The 16,695-nt window shown below is 44.6% G+C and overlaps 1 protein-coding gene across 1 annotated transcript; it reads left to right on the top strand.

Annotated features, from left to right (window-relative positions):
• Positions 1-1,151: 1,151 nt before the first annotated feature.
• On the top strand, positions 1,152-16,695 carry LAMP5 (lysosomal associated membrane protein family member 5). Its single transcript, XM_041732311.1, has 6 exons — positions 1,152-1,794; positions 2,344-2,516; positions 2,890-3,021; positions 3,155-3,260; positions 4,676-4,864; positions 15,827-16,695. The coding sequence occupies exons 1-6, from the start codon at positions 1,731-1,733 to the stop codon at positions 16,003-16,005; spliced, it is 843 nt and encodes a 280-aa protein (XP_041588245.1). The 5' UTR covers positions 1,152-1,730; the 3' UTR covers positions 16,006-16,695.

A 16,695-nucleotide genomic window follows, 5' to 3' on the forward strand; every position in this document is an offset into this window, starting at 1 on the left:
AGTACTGCAGGAAAATGTGTTACAGCAATTGTTAACATGACAAACTGTAAGCCATGTAGATTTTGCAAATTCCAATCATAACCAATAATAATTGACTTTAGCAATCACAATTTGGCATCAGTTCTTCTGTTTATAAACATTTATGTGAAGTCCTTGAGAAATGCTTGAATGAAATACAAAATAACAGATAAAAATAAAGATATAAAATATGCTATCAATTTAAATATTACTTCATAGCTTGAATTGCTATTGATCTAATTAGAGATTTGGGATTTCAGCTTGTTATTTGGTCAGTGAATAAAGATTTTATGCAAATGAATATATGGTATATTTTGGAGTCAAAAATATTATATAAGGAAAAATGAAGATGATCCCTATGAAGTTAAAGCATGTGATTTTTCTATTTTAATTCTAACTGACCATGTGACATTTGGGAAGGTCATTTAATTTTTTTGAGCCTCAGTTTTGGGAATGTACAGCCACAATAAGGCATATCTTCCCATGTCTACCTTCTATCATGGTAAGGAGGCTCAAATGTGGCAACGCATGTGAACATATTTTGCAATTTCTCCCTTAAGGTGACATTGTTTATTTTGTGACATTATATTACTGATTATTCACATAATCCAACAGCCTATAAGACAGGAAATATTTGGACATCAATATGATCGATGAGGACAGCATGCTTACTGCTGAAAAGGCTGCATTCTGACGTACAAAGCAAAAAAAAATTAAAAAAGCAAGCTACCGTTTTATGTAAATATTGGAATTAGCCCAGTAGTATTTATTTTTTCGTCCCACTAGAGGCTGTAGAGTAATATCTCTGTGTGTGTGTATGTTTATATAACTATGTAACATTGCTGTCCTAAGAGACCCTCGATAACCCTCCAAACTTCAGGTTCACTTACATGCCTCTTGCCATAAAAGTCACAGTATAATGAGGGTAGGTGACCCCAGAGTTTAGAGCCCTCATGCAATCAGAGAGCAGTACTAACAGAAAATAAGCCTGAATTACTGCACTGACTGACGGCCCCATTTAGGGAGGCGTCAATTTAACTTTAAACCCATTAGCTCATTGAGAGCAGGGGAGAGAAGGGGATGTCTCCAAATGCAGGAAACTGTTGCCATAGCATTTTCCTTCTCTATTTCTGCCTACTCCTCCTCCCTCAAAGCAGCAACAATTTGTGCTCTCCCGTTTTCTTTCAGCAACCAGATGCATTTTCAGAAGCCCGGACTCTAGGGATGTGAGATCTACACCACCTAATAACTGTACCTGGCAGGGATATTGAATAAGTCTGAGAGTGCTGGTAAGTTTTTCCGGACAGAGTCATCTCTGCAGATGCGATTGCAGAACAGGAAACAGACTCAGGGAAAATTTTAGCCCCCCAACATCCCATTGGCTGTCTGCACCAGCCGAGCCACAACAATCTCTCCTCCAACACCACCGGTCCCTTTCAGCACTCGCAGCCGCGGACAGCTCCCTCACCTCCCTCACTCGCGGTCGGTTCCTCCGCAGTGAGCCCCGGGCGCTGGGCGGCCCGGGTCGGTGCGGCACCCCCGCCGCCAGGTCTCCGCCGGCGCGCAGGGACACGCGCTCCCCCGCCCCCCGCCGCCCGCACGGCGCCCCCGCCCCTCGCTCACCCCGGCTCACTCCAGCGGCGACTTTGAGGGATTCCCTCTCGGGCGGCCTCTGCAGCAGCACATCTGGCCTCCTTCGCTGCACGGCGAGCATGGATCTCCGAGGAAGAGCCTTTCCCAGCGTCTACAGACTGAGAGTTCTCCTGATGCTGTTCTGTGAGTAGCGCCTGGGCGACCGCGAGGGCACAGTGCACTATTTGCTGAGAGCAGAACCGGCAGAGTAAAGCCAGTAGCTTAAGGTCAAAATGTGGCCCTTACGTTTTGCTATTTTCTTTCTTCTTAGGGGGCGGGGTGGAGGCCCTTCCCGCCGGTGGCAGGGAATTCCCCCGAGGGCCACACACCTGTACGGCACATCCCAGACACAAGGCTCCGCGAGCCTGCTCCGTGGGGGTCAGAGCACTGGCAACAAAGATTGGGTTTAAGAGCCTAAGGTGAAGAAAAAGGCCAGCCGGCTGACAAAACAGTAACGATTCAAATTTTAAAATTTTTATTTTTATTATAAAAATTAATCCATAGCAGTGGAGTTGAAATTGTCGGCGCCAGGTTGGAGAAAGGGCTCGCAGAGCGCACAGCCGCCGGCCAGGAACTTTATCAGCCCAAAGCCCGCAGGCCACGGTCTCTCCACCCTTGCGCCCACGACGCGTGGGCTCACTGAGGCCGGAAACCATAGGATTTTTTTTTTTTTTTTGGTTTGTCTTTCCGCAGATACAATGGCTCGAATTACGGCAGAACAAGAAGTGGAAAATCTCTCAGGCCTTTCCACTAACCCTGAAAAAGATATATTTGTGGTGCGGGAAAATGGGACGACGTGTCTCATGGCCGAGTTCGCAGCCAAATTTATTGTCCCTTATGATGTGTGGGCCAGCAATTATGTCGATGTAAGGAACCTTTTCCCTCCCGGCTTGCTCCTAGGGCTCCAGGGGCGAAGGGCACCCTCCCGGCAAGGCCCCGTGAAGACCTGGGCCGCCTGCCTTCCCCCCTGCGCCCCTGCAGGCTGCTCCCGAATGCTGCATGGGGGTGTCAGCTTGTAACGCCTCTGCTCGCCCTGCCTGCTTTGAAAGTAACCCCCCTTTCTCGGCTTCCCTAACGGCCGGGTCTGCACGTAGAGCATCTAACCGCATGTTCCCGGACCTGGGAGCGCGCGCGCAAAGGAGCGCCCAGGCGTGCAGCCCAGAGTTTGGACGCGCCGCCCTTTACAGCCCCCACGGAGGCCGGGCTCGCTGAGGGGGTGCGGGGCGTCTGTGTTCCCAGCTGATCACGGAACAGGCCGATATCTCACTGACCCGGGGAGCTGAGGTGAAGGGCCACTGTGGCCACAACGAGTCGGAGCTGCAGGTGTTCTGGGTGGATCGCGCGTATGCGCTCAAAATGCTGTTCGTAAAGGTAACCCCGAGCGGGCGGGCGCGCAGAGGCGGCGCGGCCTCGGGGCGGGGGCGGGGGCGGGCGGGGGCCGCCCCCCGGGTTCCTCGCCCAGAAGCCGTGGGGGCGAGTGACGCGCGCCTCCCCCGCTCGGCAGGAAAGTCACAACGCGTCCAAGGGACCGGAGGCGACGTGGAGGCTGAGCAAAGTCCAGTTCGTCTACGACTCCTCGGAGAAGACCCATTTTAAAGACGCAGTCAGTGGTGAGTAGAGGCCTCAGGGCTGGGGAGGGAGCCTGCGGGACCGCGGGCGCTGCAGAGAGCGCGGGCGTGGAGACCCAATTCCTCGGGAAATTCGGACGTTTGATGGAAACCGGATCCTGCCGGGCTCTGCGCTCCCAGGCCAGCCCGCCGCGGGCTTTCTCGCAGGGGTAGGGGAAGCGGCAGCCGCGGTGCGTCCGCGGGACCTTGGGCCTTGTCGCTGCGCCAGCAACGCGGGGCCTTAAGGACCGGCCACCACCCGAGCCCGATTCCGGATGCGACCTCCCTCGGGCCTGTCACCCCCTGGCTGCTTCACCACCGGCTCTTATGATTTGTCCTTTAAAGAAGCACGGAGAAAGGCAAAGCGGTGTTCCCCCCCCTGCACCCCGGGTTTTCATCTCAGGAGCAGAAACTTGAAAGGGTCAGCGCGACTCCTCTTCGCTCAGGGTTTGCTGGCCTCCGGGATCTTTCTGCTCCTGGTCCCAAGGCTCGCACTCAATCCTCAGTCATCGACGGCAGCCACCCCAGAGCGGATCCTGAACCTTGTCCTAATTTATTAATCTTTCCCTGCCCATCACTCCAACGGCTCACCCAGATCCTCCAGAAATATCGTGGCAAGAACAACAGCCATTTCCCAAATAAGAATGTTCACATGTGCAGACACCACGAAAGACCACACTTAAATTAATTACCTAACTTATTTATTTAGTAAACTGTCTGATCTCCTGATGAGGCTCTCCATCACCTTAGTACCTGTGTTAGGAAGAGATTTTTATTGAGCACATGAAAGAACGTTCATGGCAGTTCGCCCTTTCTACCTCTTTTTATCATTGCAGTAAGAAGAGCATTTTTTTCTCTTCATTAAAATCCATAGTCAAGTACTACTTCCAGTTAAATTAGATGCCTTCCCTCCCTCCCCAAAAAAAAAGAAAAGAAGAAAAACCCATGCAAACATGTGCCAGAAAAGGAGAAAAAAGGGGGAAACCTCCAAAAAAAAAAAACTCTATTAGGGCATCTGGCGAGGGCACCAGCAATCAGCCCTGCTTTGTTGAGGAAGAAATTTTATTACGTGTAGTCTAGTGTGAGATGTGGAAGATCAAGTTACTGTTTCTTTGGAATCTTCATTGTCAGGTTTTATATAGTAAAAAAAAAAAAAAAAGGTTGGAGTTTTAGGTATCATTCTCCTTTTCCAGACATGAAATTTCAGATCAATGTCTAAGGAGCCCCTGCTTACCAAAGAATGGGTGTACTTGCCATTTGTCACCACTTGATGCCATTTGCAGAGCCCCAGCAACACAGAGGATCAAAAAGGTGTCTGGAGTTGAGAGGCAGGAGCCAGCTCTCTGGCACAGAAGATTAGGAGATTAGGATTCTTCCAGAAAGAGGGTCCTAACGGTTGCTTTGGGCCTTCCTTGCAGCTGGGAAGCACACAGCCAACTCACATCGCCTCTCTGCCTTGGTCACCCCAGCTGGGAAGTCCTATGAGTGTCAAGCTCAGCAGTCCATTTCACTAGCCTCCAGCGATCCACAGAAGACAGTCACCATGATTCTATCCGCAGTCCACATCCAGCCTTTTGACATCATCTCTGATTTTGTCTTCAGTGAAGGTAGGTTGCAGTGAGAGGAAGGGTTCTGAGCGAAGGCTGACTTCAGGGTGGATGGAGAAGGGCACCTGCCAGGGTCCCAGGCTGTTACCACTTGTATTTCCTTTAGGCTGACAGGATACTTCTTCTCACTGTAGCATTTTAGGAACAGTATCAACTTTTCCCAGTGGTTCCTTCTTCGCTCCATTCTTTTCTCTCCTGTTTCCTTTCCTTGCTGCTGCCACTCTCCCTTCATTTTTTCAATCTTTCCTTTCCTCTCCTTGCCAAAGAGGTAACAAAATTCATTTGGAAAACCTGTACGTAATTTTGATGCCAATTTCCCAATGAAAAGGCAGCTAAAAATCTCAAGTACTTACCTACAGAGCTGTGGATTGCAGGAGGGCCTCTGCTTCTATGGGCCTCAGTTCCTCCGTTCAGCACTTGAAGCTATAGGTTCTAGCCCTGTGAGTCTAAGTTTTAGTGAGGCTAGAATGTTTGTGTGTGTGTGTATGCGCGTGCGCGGGAGTGCGCGGGCATGCACACATGTGCAGGTCACAGAGAGACTCATGAAGACCTGCCTCCCTCCAGCACTCACCTTTGTGGGCAGAAACACCATTGAAATTCTGGGGAAGCAAGGGTCCCGTAATCTTTTCCCTCTGTGGTGTTGAGAAAGGCTCTTCCCAGTCTGTGCTGGTCTCTGAAAGGGGGTCAGGCAGGATATAGCTGGGCAGATTCAGGAGGTCCACATTCTCTTCGTTCTCAGCAGCCCAGCACAGGTTGGGTGTAAGGGCAGTCTGTATTTCTGCAATTTTTTTGAGTCTAGCACCCATTTACACTGGGCACGTGGAGGGTAAGTAAATTTTTCAATGCACTTGTCCTTTCTGGTCTGGAGAAGGTTGTTAAGAAATGAGAGATTCTGGTTGCTTTCTAGATGTCTTGCTTTGGGCTGGGGATCCCCAGGTGAAGACAACTACTGGAATGAACAGACTATCAGGGAATCGCCATCTGTGTTATACACAAATCATTTCCCAGGGAATCCAGGTTTCATAAAATTCATCTTTCAACTCAAACTATAGTGAATAGAATCTACCCCACCCCCACTAGGATTATTTAAAGACCATTTTAGCATTCTTAAGTTAAAAGGTCTTTGACAGAAGAGCCTACTTCTTTTTTCATCTTTGCATTTCTAGCACCTAATACAATGCTTGGCATGCTGTAGATGCCCAGTGAACTTTGGCCGAGTTGATATTCAGAAGTTGTGGACACAACTAACAGAGAATCCGAAATGCTTGAATGCCAGATGAATCAGAATTTAATATATTTACTAAGTCAATACAACACTTACATCTACAAACTTAGGGAAGAATAGGCTATTCCATTTGAATAGATCTTCCAGAATATTGAAACTAAACTCTAGGTATCAAGAACTTAGCATTTTTTGAAAATGTTTGAATATAAAAAGTATTTGTAAAATGTAACAGTGTCTTTCTTAAACGGAAAATATTAACTATAATTAAACGTAATTGAGCTATGATTACTGATGACTGGGAATTCACGAGAAACACATTGGACTGTGTAGAATCAGTCTCCAGGGCCCCTACCATAGATTCCTTTGAGTTTATAAGGGGACTTTTCATGGTCTCTAATTACTCTTTGTTTTTTACTAGTCAGCTGTTCTTAGGCACTTCCTTACTTATTGGTGCTACCAGGCTATCAATGGCTGCTTTTACTAGGTCCTAGCACAACCTCACCTTAATTCATTCTGGGTTATTTCTACATTATTGCTTATATTCATTTACAGACTGAGAAACCAAATCTCAATGTTTAGGATCCTATACAAAGTGAGAATAAAAGAGTCCTGAGTAAGGACCAGAGCTATTTTCCTGAGAATCAGTGAAGTTCATGGCATGGACTTAATGGGCATCTTTTGTTTGAAAAACAGTTTTTATCCACTTTCAGATCTAGATGGATGGGCATGGTTGCTGGGTAGACTTAGAGAGTTTGTAAGCATGTAGAACTTTCTAAATGCAGATATATTAAGCAAGAGCAAATTGTACTTGTCTCACCCAGGCTTTTCTGGGTAATAATTAGGATGTTCCCTCCTGTATGGTGCCCTGGGGCTCAAAGCTCCTACTCCTGGGAGGAGGCAAGCCTCATTCAGAATCACTCACTGGATCTATTTGCCTTTGTGTAGCAGGGGCTCTTTTGTTCCTGGCTCCTCCTTTCTATGCCTCTCAGCACCTGACCCCCACTGTGTTTTGTAAGAGATTATTTTATTTGATTTGATGGAATCCAAAAGATTCCTTTTGGGGTGCTTTTTTGGGACTTGGCTCTTGCCCCCCCTTCACCCCCAAAATAGAACCTCAGGAAGCTCTGATGCGTTGCCTCTATCTGCGTGGGGGAAGCAGCAGTATCTTGTCATATAATATGCATGCCCACTGCAGGGGTATGTACGTGTGGTTGGCTCACGTGTGCAGGACTTACAGCAAAAGGGGTTCCAATGAAGGACCGGTAAGGGGGCCACACTGGCAGTCTGAATTTTCACACCTGCCTGCTTAATAGATTCTGAGAAAAGCAAGGAAGGGTCAGTGAAATGGATTACTGGATACTCATGGGACTGAAAGCAGCTCAAATGGGGGTTGATGTCTTTATCACATAAATCCCTTTAGTGTATTGAACTCAGCAACTACACTGATCCTCAACAGAAGTCTCTTAGCCCAGCATGTCTCCAACTGCAGAATGCACAGGAATCTTCAGCTGCATTGTGCACAGCTCTGGTGATCTTGTTAACATGCAGACTCTGGTTCAGTAGGTCTGGGGGTGGAGCCCAAGATGTTCCATTTCTAGCAAGCTCCCTGGTGATACTGTGGAACACTGTAGGGGGTTTGAGGGATCTTGAGCTGATCAAGGAAAAGATATGACCTTGAGAGGCAATAACACACAAGCTTAATTTGGTGGTACTTGGACAGGGTTGTGTGAGAGGGGAAGTTGCCTGGAGCATGAGACTGTCCAGAGGGAGGCTTATGGGGACCACCATCCAGAAAGGGAGGAGGGCAGAGGACCTCCTGATGAAGAGAGGAGTATGGAGGAGGGAGCTTACGTGTCTAGGTGATATGGCTCAGCAGCAGGATAAGAAGTCTCTGGGTCAGAAAGCTCTGCGGGGCAGCAGAAGCTGAGGCCTTATACCTATAAGGCTCTATCTTATCAATGGGTAACAGCTGTTGGGTGAGGTTTGGTATGCAAAGCAGGCAGGCTCTAAATAGCTAAAGATGTACTTGTTTGGGCTGGTTTTTAAATAACTAGATGTGTAAAAATTTGAGTTTGGCATGGCAGGCTTTCGAGCTAATGGTCTCAGCCTGCAGTGAAGAAATAAACCACCTAGGGCCAATACACAGAGGCTACTTTGGCTCATTTCTGTAACCAAATACACTTTCATGGCAACTACCACCCTGTAGTTCAAGGCACCTCCTGTTTTCCCAGTTGGGGTTGATTAACGTGTCCTTCCACAGTTAAATCCGTGTAGTGTATCCCTTTGAGCACCCCAGGAGTTTTCTGGCTGTGATGGGATGAGGAGGATTACATCATTGATAGGCAAAAAATCAGCCTGAGAATTTTAATGGCTTGAATGAAAGGCACCTTTTATGTATGGGTAATTATGTAAGAAACAACAGAACACAAAGGGTGTTTCTGTTCCCCTTTATTGAAGATTCAGGTTTAAAAGGCGTTTAGAAGTTACCACATATAGGCTGGTCCCTTTTCAGATCTCAAGAGAGAATAATAAGCAAGCAAACAAACAAGTTTGTAGAGAAGGTACTGAGATCCCAGGTTATTGTGGAGAAACTGAGGCTCAGAGAAGCCAAGTTATTCGTGAAGTCCGCCCTCCTGGTGGCTGCCAGGGCTGAGGCAGGAGCCTGTCTTTGGGTACCAGATCCTATGCTCTTAGCTTCTCAGAGCCTCAGCTGCTCCTACCAAGCAACTCTAATAAACATGTGAATGCAGGAGGCGTCTTTACAAAGATTGTCAGTTCCCCTGAATTCATGGGCCTTTTATTGGTGTTCCTAACAGCATAAGTGGGAGATGCAACACGATCAGTGTTTTACCCAGATCTGTGTTTTAGTGGAAGTGAACATGCCTTACCTTGCTCTGTACACCAGCCCCCAGTAGAGCATTCTGTGGCTAGCTGCCATGCCTCAAGTACAGGAAGGCTTACCTGATGCTGACCCAGAGCATTGTGCAGACCTGTGCTTTACTTAGCGCCTACCAGCCAAGAAACCTGTCACCCTGGATAGTTGCTCCTCAGGATCTCCTTGGTAAGCATCTGGGGGGGCGGGGGGAGCGGATAATCCTGTTAATGAGCCCTGCTAAGAACTGTGTCGAGGGCTGGAAAGTGGAGCCCTAGTGTAGGGTCAGGTAGCTAGCCATTTGTAGAATTCAGTGTTCAAGGTACTGTCCTGGAACATAGTGTTTCAGGCTGCGTTCCCCCAGGAGCAGATCCTATGCAACCATGTAAGTGCAAGCAGTTTATTTAGGAGGTGATTCTAGAATGCACTGGTAGGGGGTTGGGGAGGTGATATAGGAAGACAAGGCAACCAGTAAAGGAGCATTAGTGAGCAGGTTCACATTGTGGCCACTTGGGGCTCACACTAGGAGTACAGAAACACCTTGGAGTATCTGGCCTGAGAGGTGGGAAAATGGCATTTACCCACCAATTCCCATCCACCATTGATGGCTGCTGGGTAAAGGAGAGGTGTTGACTCTCTAAGACTTCTAACCTGCCTTGTACGCAAAACCCGCTGGAATATGTGGGAATGGTGAATGCCAAGGTGTAAGACACTGTCTGGGTCTGCTGCACCTAGGTACTGGGATACATGAACTTTCCCTGACATGGGAGAGATTACAGAGCAGTGAGAAAGAGTTTAGACAACTCTTCCTTGTGCTTGCCATGTGCCTGACACACAGTGGTATCTATCAGTAATTGCTTTTATTATGTTATTTATTTATTTTTCTTTTTTTTCCCCAAAGATTTTATTTATTGATTCATGAGAGACACATAGAGAGAGACAGAGACATAGGCAGAGAGAGAAGCAGGCTCCTCACAGGGAGCCTAATGTGGGACTTGATCCCAGGACTCCGGGATCACACCCTGAGCGGAAGGCAGAGCTCAACTGCTGAGCCACCCAGGCGTCCCTATTTATTTATTTATGATTGCTAGTGCTTACATCTTTGTGAGAGTATCTGCTTGTCTCCAGCCAGAGGTCTCCACAGCCCACTCATGCTAACAGTTTCTCTGTATACAAAATACATTTTGCTGAGGTTACAGGAGTTTAGAGCCAGTCCAGAGAAAATGGGAAGAGGAGTAAGCTCCTCCCACCAGCTGCCCTCTCGGAATGGAAGAAGCCCAGCCAGCAAAAGACTTGCCCTCTCCTCAAACAGGAACAGTCTGTGCTGCAAAGAGAGCTTGAGAAAGCAGGCAGCTTGCCTTTTTGCCCATTGCTTATCTCAGTGCTGTTCCTTGGGGTACAATGAACAGCTCTTGTAGTTGGTCAGCCTCTGGGAGTAAATACAACATTGAGGTGGTCTTTAAACTATCACACACACAAAAGAATGATGGTCATCAAACAAATGAACAAGAAAATAAAATATCAACCAAAAAACAGAACCTAAGATGAATCAGGATTTTGGTGGGGGCATTGGATTTATGGTTGAGGGAACCTTGTTTGGCCATGGTAGCTGGCAACAGATTACCCCTCTGTTGTCTGATCTATCTTCATCTGATTCTTTCCAATGACTATACTAGACTGGTTGTTGTCTTTTCCAGCCATAGGCCATCCTCCCTAGGCTTCTGTTTTGTGCACTTAGAACCCTGAGCCCAGCCAGGGTGGAGGCATGAGGGATCCCAAGCCTTGTGGAGGTAAACAGGGAGTTAGGGGTCTCTGAGCATCCAAAACCAGCTTAAGCATGGGCTAAGCCAAACTAGGTTCTTTTCCCAGGCAGAAATCTAGGGCTTTCCTTGTTTTAGACTCTGTGGGTTGTATAATCATTGTATAGGATCTTAACCCTAGGGTCCAAATGGGTTGTGGATAGGATTCTGGGATTGTGTGAATTTTAATGGGAAAAATTTGCATCTTTATTTTCAACAATTTCTAACTTTTAACATTCCCTTCAATTATAAGTGAAAAGAATAACTCACAGTATAATTGGTAATAATTAATAATTAGCAGTGACTTTATCACCAACAGAAATAATAGGTATTTTTATCCGACATTCGTTTGCACAGATCTTGCAAAGTGCTATCATAAATAAATAAAAATTAAAAAAAAAAATTTAAAAGGGATCCCTGGGTGGCGCAGTGGTTTGGCGCTTGCCTTTGGCCCAGGGCGCGATCCCGGAGACCCGGGATCGAATCCCACGTCAGGCTCCCCGTGCATGGAGCCTGCTTCTCCCTCTGCCTATGTTTCTGCCTCTCTCTCTGTCTCTCTGTGACTATCATAAATAAATAAAAATTAAAAAAAAAAATTAAAAAAAAAAGATCTTGCAAAGTGACAGTGGTACTTCTTATTACTTTGCAATCTCAGCCAGTATATGTACTAATAAAGGAGTACATGTATTACTTTCTCCCAACTTATTTAAAAATATTTTAGTAGCTGAATTTTAGCGTAATCTGTTTCCTTTGTAGTTCTATCTACATGCTTTATTTTTCTGCATTTGTAACCATGATACTAGAAAGAATGATGGTTTCATCATTATTGGTATAAAAAAGATGGCACCTTCTGCCATGGTGGGTCATGGTGAGCACTTTTTAAGTGAAAGAGAATAGACTGGTGTGGAGGAACTGTTAGATGCACAAGGTCAGGATAGGTCTTATCTTGTGAGACTTTGGTTTTAATTATGTGTGTAAATGTATGTTCTGAGTTATAATATAAAACATTTTTCCCCTCTGGATCAGAGGCAGAGTTTGAAAACACTAGCTTGAGCCTGAAAGTGGAGTGTGTGAACTTCTATGGGCTCATAAAAACCCTTGAGGACAGATGGGTGTCAGACTTCAGGATATTTTAGACTTTAGGAAGACAATACAGTGCATAGTCCATATATTATGGAAAACCCCAGAAGAGTCAGGGCAGCCCCTGTAATCAAATAAATTAATATATCTGTTCCCTGCAGTGAAATATGTGAATCTTCATGCTAAGTAGGATGAATGAGACTCATGAGCATCCTGATATTAGTTCAAGTCAAGTTTTGCTGCCAAATGAGTAATACAGAGTACTTTGGATTTCCAGAGCTCTGTGGATTTTGGAATGGTGGGTAAGGGATGGTAGACTCACTAATTACTTATTTGACCACTTAGTGGATGTGGGTGGATGAAGATGGGGATTCATTATTTCTCATATTTTTATATCCCCTTATTTTCCCCCTATTATTTTTGACATGTTAATAGTTTAATATACCCCCTTCTGTGGTGTGCTTAGTTCAGGTCTTGTCTTAAGGCAACAAAAAAAATATTCTTAAGAAGTAAACCACAATTATAATGCTAAGTGAAATAAATCAGTCAGAGAAAGACATATACCATATGATGTCACTCATATGTGGAATTTAAGAGATAAAACAAATGAACAATAACCAAAAAAAAAAAAAAAGACAAACCAAAAAAACATACTCTTAGCTATAGAGAACAAACCAATGGTGACCAGAGGAGGTAGGTGGGAGAATGGGGGAAATAGGGGATAGGGATTTAAGGATGCATTTGTAGTGATGAACACTTAGTAATGTATAGAATTGTTGAGTCACTCTATTGTACACTGAAACTAATATAAGACTGTATGCTAACTATACTAGAATTAAAAATAAAACAAAAAGAAGTAAACCACAATGGTATTCTAGTTATTAAAATTAAAATATTATAGTTATAACTATACCAAGTTTATTATCCATTTAAATATAGTACTTAGGACAGTATGATTCTGACACCAATTCTGATGTGTGGGTGTTTTTCCCAAACACTAAGCTATTCTCTGACAGCAGCTGGGTATTCTTTGGTTCACCTTAGTGCTGACACTGCTGAGATACCATCAAATCCCAAAGGTTAAGGGCTTCTTCCTACAGGACTACCCCACCCCCAACAAATAGCCTTTGTTGTTAAGAAAATCCCTACACCAGGAAACCCCATTTGCACTAGTTTTTCTCTTTAAAGAGGCAATGGTGGTATCATGAGGGGGAAACCAACCTGGGTATGGCGTTCTGGGACAACAGCTGGCTCTGGCGCATCTTGTAACAACAGCAAGTTTCCCCCGGGGGAAATCGGTTGGTATACTGGGCTGCAGGCTGATGCTCAAAGTGTGGGATTCCCCCGGGGGAAATCGGTTGGTATACTGGGCTGCAGGCTGATGCTCAAAGTGTGGGACTCATTATAATTGAATCAAATAGTGAAAAAGAAAAGTCCTCTACTAATTCTTTTTAGCCCTCTGGTTGTAATAAGGAGAAAGGCAAAGTTTAGTGCTAATAATAGATCCTTAACATTTCCCTAAATTTGCCAAAATATCTTTTTAAAAATCTTCTTTGTAAAAAAAAATATATATATATATATATATCTTCTCAGCTAGGGAATATATGTATGTGTATGTTTACTTATTTATTTTAAATGGTTTTATTCAGGTTATAATTAAAATACAAAAAACTGCACATATTTAAGTGTATAATGATAAATATTGACTTAGGAATACACCTATGAAGCCATTAGTACAATCCAGAAAAGTTAACATATCCATCCCCTCTGAAAGTACCTTCCTACTTAGTAATAAACATGTACCTCGTTGAATTTTCATGAGCAGTACACAGAGCCACAGGGCCCAGAAGCCCTCCTTCCTGCCTGCCTTGTGATTGTGTAGCCTTTAAATGTCAGTTGCTCTGGTCTGCTCCTGACATGACCCTAACTAGCTCTACCCCTAGCCCATGTCTGTTAAGTGCCACCCTGACAGTACTGTTAAGTCAGGCTATTGGAATTTAGGTTGGGGCTTCATTTCCTCTGGGCAAATTATTTAGCTTCACTCTACCTTATGAGTAAAATGGGTATAATATCAGTATTTATCTAATAAGATTGTCATGGGGATTAAATGAGACAACCTGTGATTACAGCTGAAAGTTAATTTAGAAATCAGGCGTGTTAAGTATACCGCTTTTAAAAAGCTGTATGTTTGCCTGCAATCTTCCAGGTTCTACTTTAGAAAAGACTTAGGGCTCTGACCTTATCCTCCTTTCTGCTGGTCTGAGGAGAGATGGAAGGAAGGACTATGCCAACATGGATTCTGGAGGAGGCTGGCACACACCTAGTGCTCAATAAATGTTTACTGGGCCGCTCCAACTTAGAAACTTAGTCTTTATGAAGAGCTATCTAAGCCTGTTTTCTCTAGTTATTGCTCATAAGTTCAGTGAAAAGGCCACCAGTTACCCACAAGGGGCAAAGGAACCTGAGCAAATATCTGGTTTTAAGGAATGCAGTTTTTAAAAGATTTATTTATTTTAGAGGTGGAGGGTGGGGGGCAGAGGCAAAAGGAGAGAGAGAATCTTCAAGCAGACCCCCTACTGAGCATGGAGTCTAATATGGGGCTTGATCCCAGGACCCTGAAATCGTGAGCTGAAATCAAGAATCAGCTGCTTAACCAACTGGGCCACCCAGGCGCCCCTTTAGGAATGCAGTTCTGCTCCGGTCTACAAACTGTGTGACCACCAGGTTTCCCCAAAATTGTTTATCTGGTTGTAGGTGAAAATAGAGGTGTAGGGCTATTAAAATATCTTGAGGGTAAGAATGCAAAATGGAATCAGCACCAATGTTCTGGTGACATTTTCTTTCTTGATCGAAGTGCTGGTTGTGTGGGATGTTCATTTGTGAAAATTCATCAAGTTCTGTACTTTTTTTTTAATTGTAGTATAATTTACAAATCTTAAAACACACATATCTAAAATATTTAGCTTGAAAAAAAATATTTAGCTTGATACATTTTTACCCCTACTTGCCACCATGTAACCCTTACCTAGATCAAAATATAGGATATTTCCGTCACACGCAAGTTCCGTTTCCTGTTCCCTGTATGTAAACACTTTTTAAATTTCAATTGTCATAGACTTACCTGTTTTTGAACATCATATAAATGGAATCATATGATATGTACACTTAGAATATGGGTCTTAGAGTTTTCACTCAACAGAATGTTTTTGAGATTCATCCATTTTGTTACATGTAGCCATAGTTCATTCCTTTTTATTATTGATTAATATTCCATTGTATGAACAGACTGGTTTGTTTTTCCATTCCACTTTGATGGGCATTTGGGTTGTTTCCAGTTTGAGGCTATTGTGGATAAAGTTTCCATGAACATTTATGCCGAGTCTTTGTGTATCCACATATTTTCATTATTCTTAAGTAAATACCTAGGATTGGAATGCTGGGTTACAAGGTAAGTGTACATTTCCTTTTGTTAGAAGCTATTGTTAAGTTCTATAAAGTGGTTGTACCATCTTCCACCGACTATGTGTAAGAGTTCTGATGGCTCCGTGTCGTTACCAACACTTGATCTTCTCAGTCTTTTTGAAAATTGTAGATTGTGTGTAGTTCTCTATGTGTACAAACTTCAATAGAAAGTTAAAAAATTAAACCAGCAATAAAAATGATGATGGTTGTGTTTAATGCTGAAATTCTGAGAATTAAAATCAAGCACCTGGTCATTTTGTTGGCACCTGCCAGGAATCCAATGATTGAATGTTGCCTTGTTGAATGCGTGCATTTTAATTTTAATTTTAATTTTACCTTGTGCAGAGGTATTAAGTGATGCATTCTCATGGTTGATTGGGGAAACCTCATTTCTTAAAAAAAGAGTCTCCTCAAATGTTGGTTGAGAAATCTTCTCACTTCCAATTCCCTTTTAGTTTTGATAGGAGGACTTAGGATTGAAAATATTGGACAGGAGCTGATTTCTTTCTTCTTTCCCATTTCAGAGCATAAGTGTCCAGTGGATGAGCGGGAGCAGTTGGAGGAAACCTTGCCCCTGATTTTGGGGCTCATCTTAGGCCTTGTCATTGTGGTGACACTGGCGATTTACCACATCCACCACAAAATGACTGCCAACCAGGTTCAGATCCCTAGGGATCGATCCCAGTATAAGCACATGGGCTAGGGGCCATTAGGCAGCCAGCCCCCAAGACCCCCTCCCCCAGCTGGATCAGGTAGAGAAACAAAAGCACTTTTCCACCTTGTACATGGGATATACCAACATAGCTACAATGCAACAGGCCTGGGTGTCCAAGGCTTGCTTGGCCTGCGTCCATGCTTAAACCTAGGGAAGGGGGGATTCTTTTGGATTCATGGGGTGAATGGCAGATGTTCTCTCCATGCTGGGGAATGAGGAGGGAGGAGTCAGCCAGCTTTCACGCTCATGGTGGCCTGGCTTTGACTCTCCAAGGAGCAACACATACAACTCAGAGGAGTATCTGGCTCCAAAGTTTAGGGATGGAAAGACACTTCTTTTGGAAAGACACCCCTTTAGGTTCAGAGAAATAAGGGGTGCTTTGCTCCCTTGGCCTACCTTATACAGTTGTCAATGCACACAAAATACAGCCTCATGCTCCCTAAGGCAAGACCCCTGAAAGTGATCCATGCTTTTGGCTGGCATTCTGCATGTCTAGTGATTGTCTTGGGAATGTTTCACTGCTACCTGCACCCAGTGACTTTGCAGCACAGAACCCGTTTAATGTAACTATGCAGAGCTGTTTGGACTTCATAGTATGTTGGGTCCAAGTGAGGGGACCTGAAGAATCAATCATGTGAGTTTGTTTTTCAAAATGAATTAAAACACACTACTGTCTAA

This window comes from Vulpes lagopus, chromosome 18 (assembly GCF_018345385.1).
Source record: "Vulpes lagopus strain Blue_001 chromosome 18, ASM1834538v1, whole genome shotgun sequence".
NCBI lineage: Eukaryota > Metazoa > Chordata > Mammalia > Carnivora > Canidae > Vulpes > Vulpes lagopus.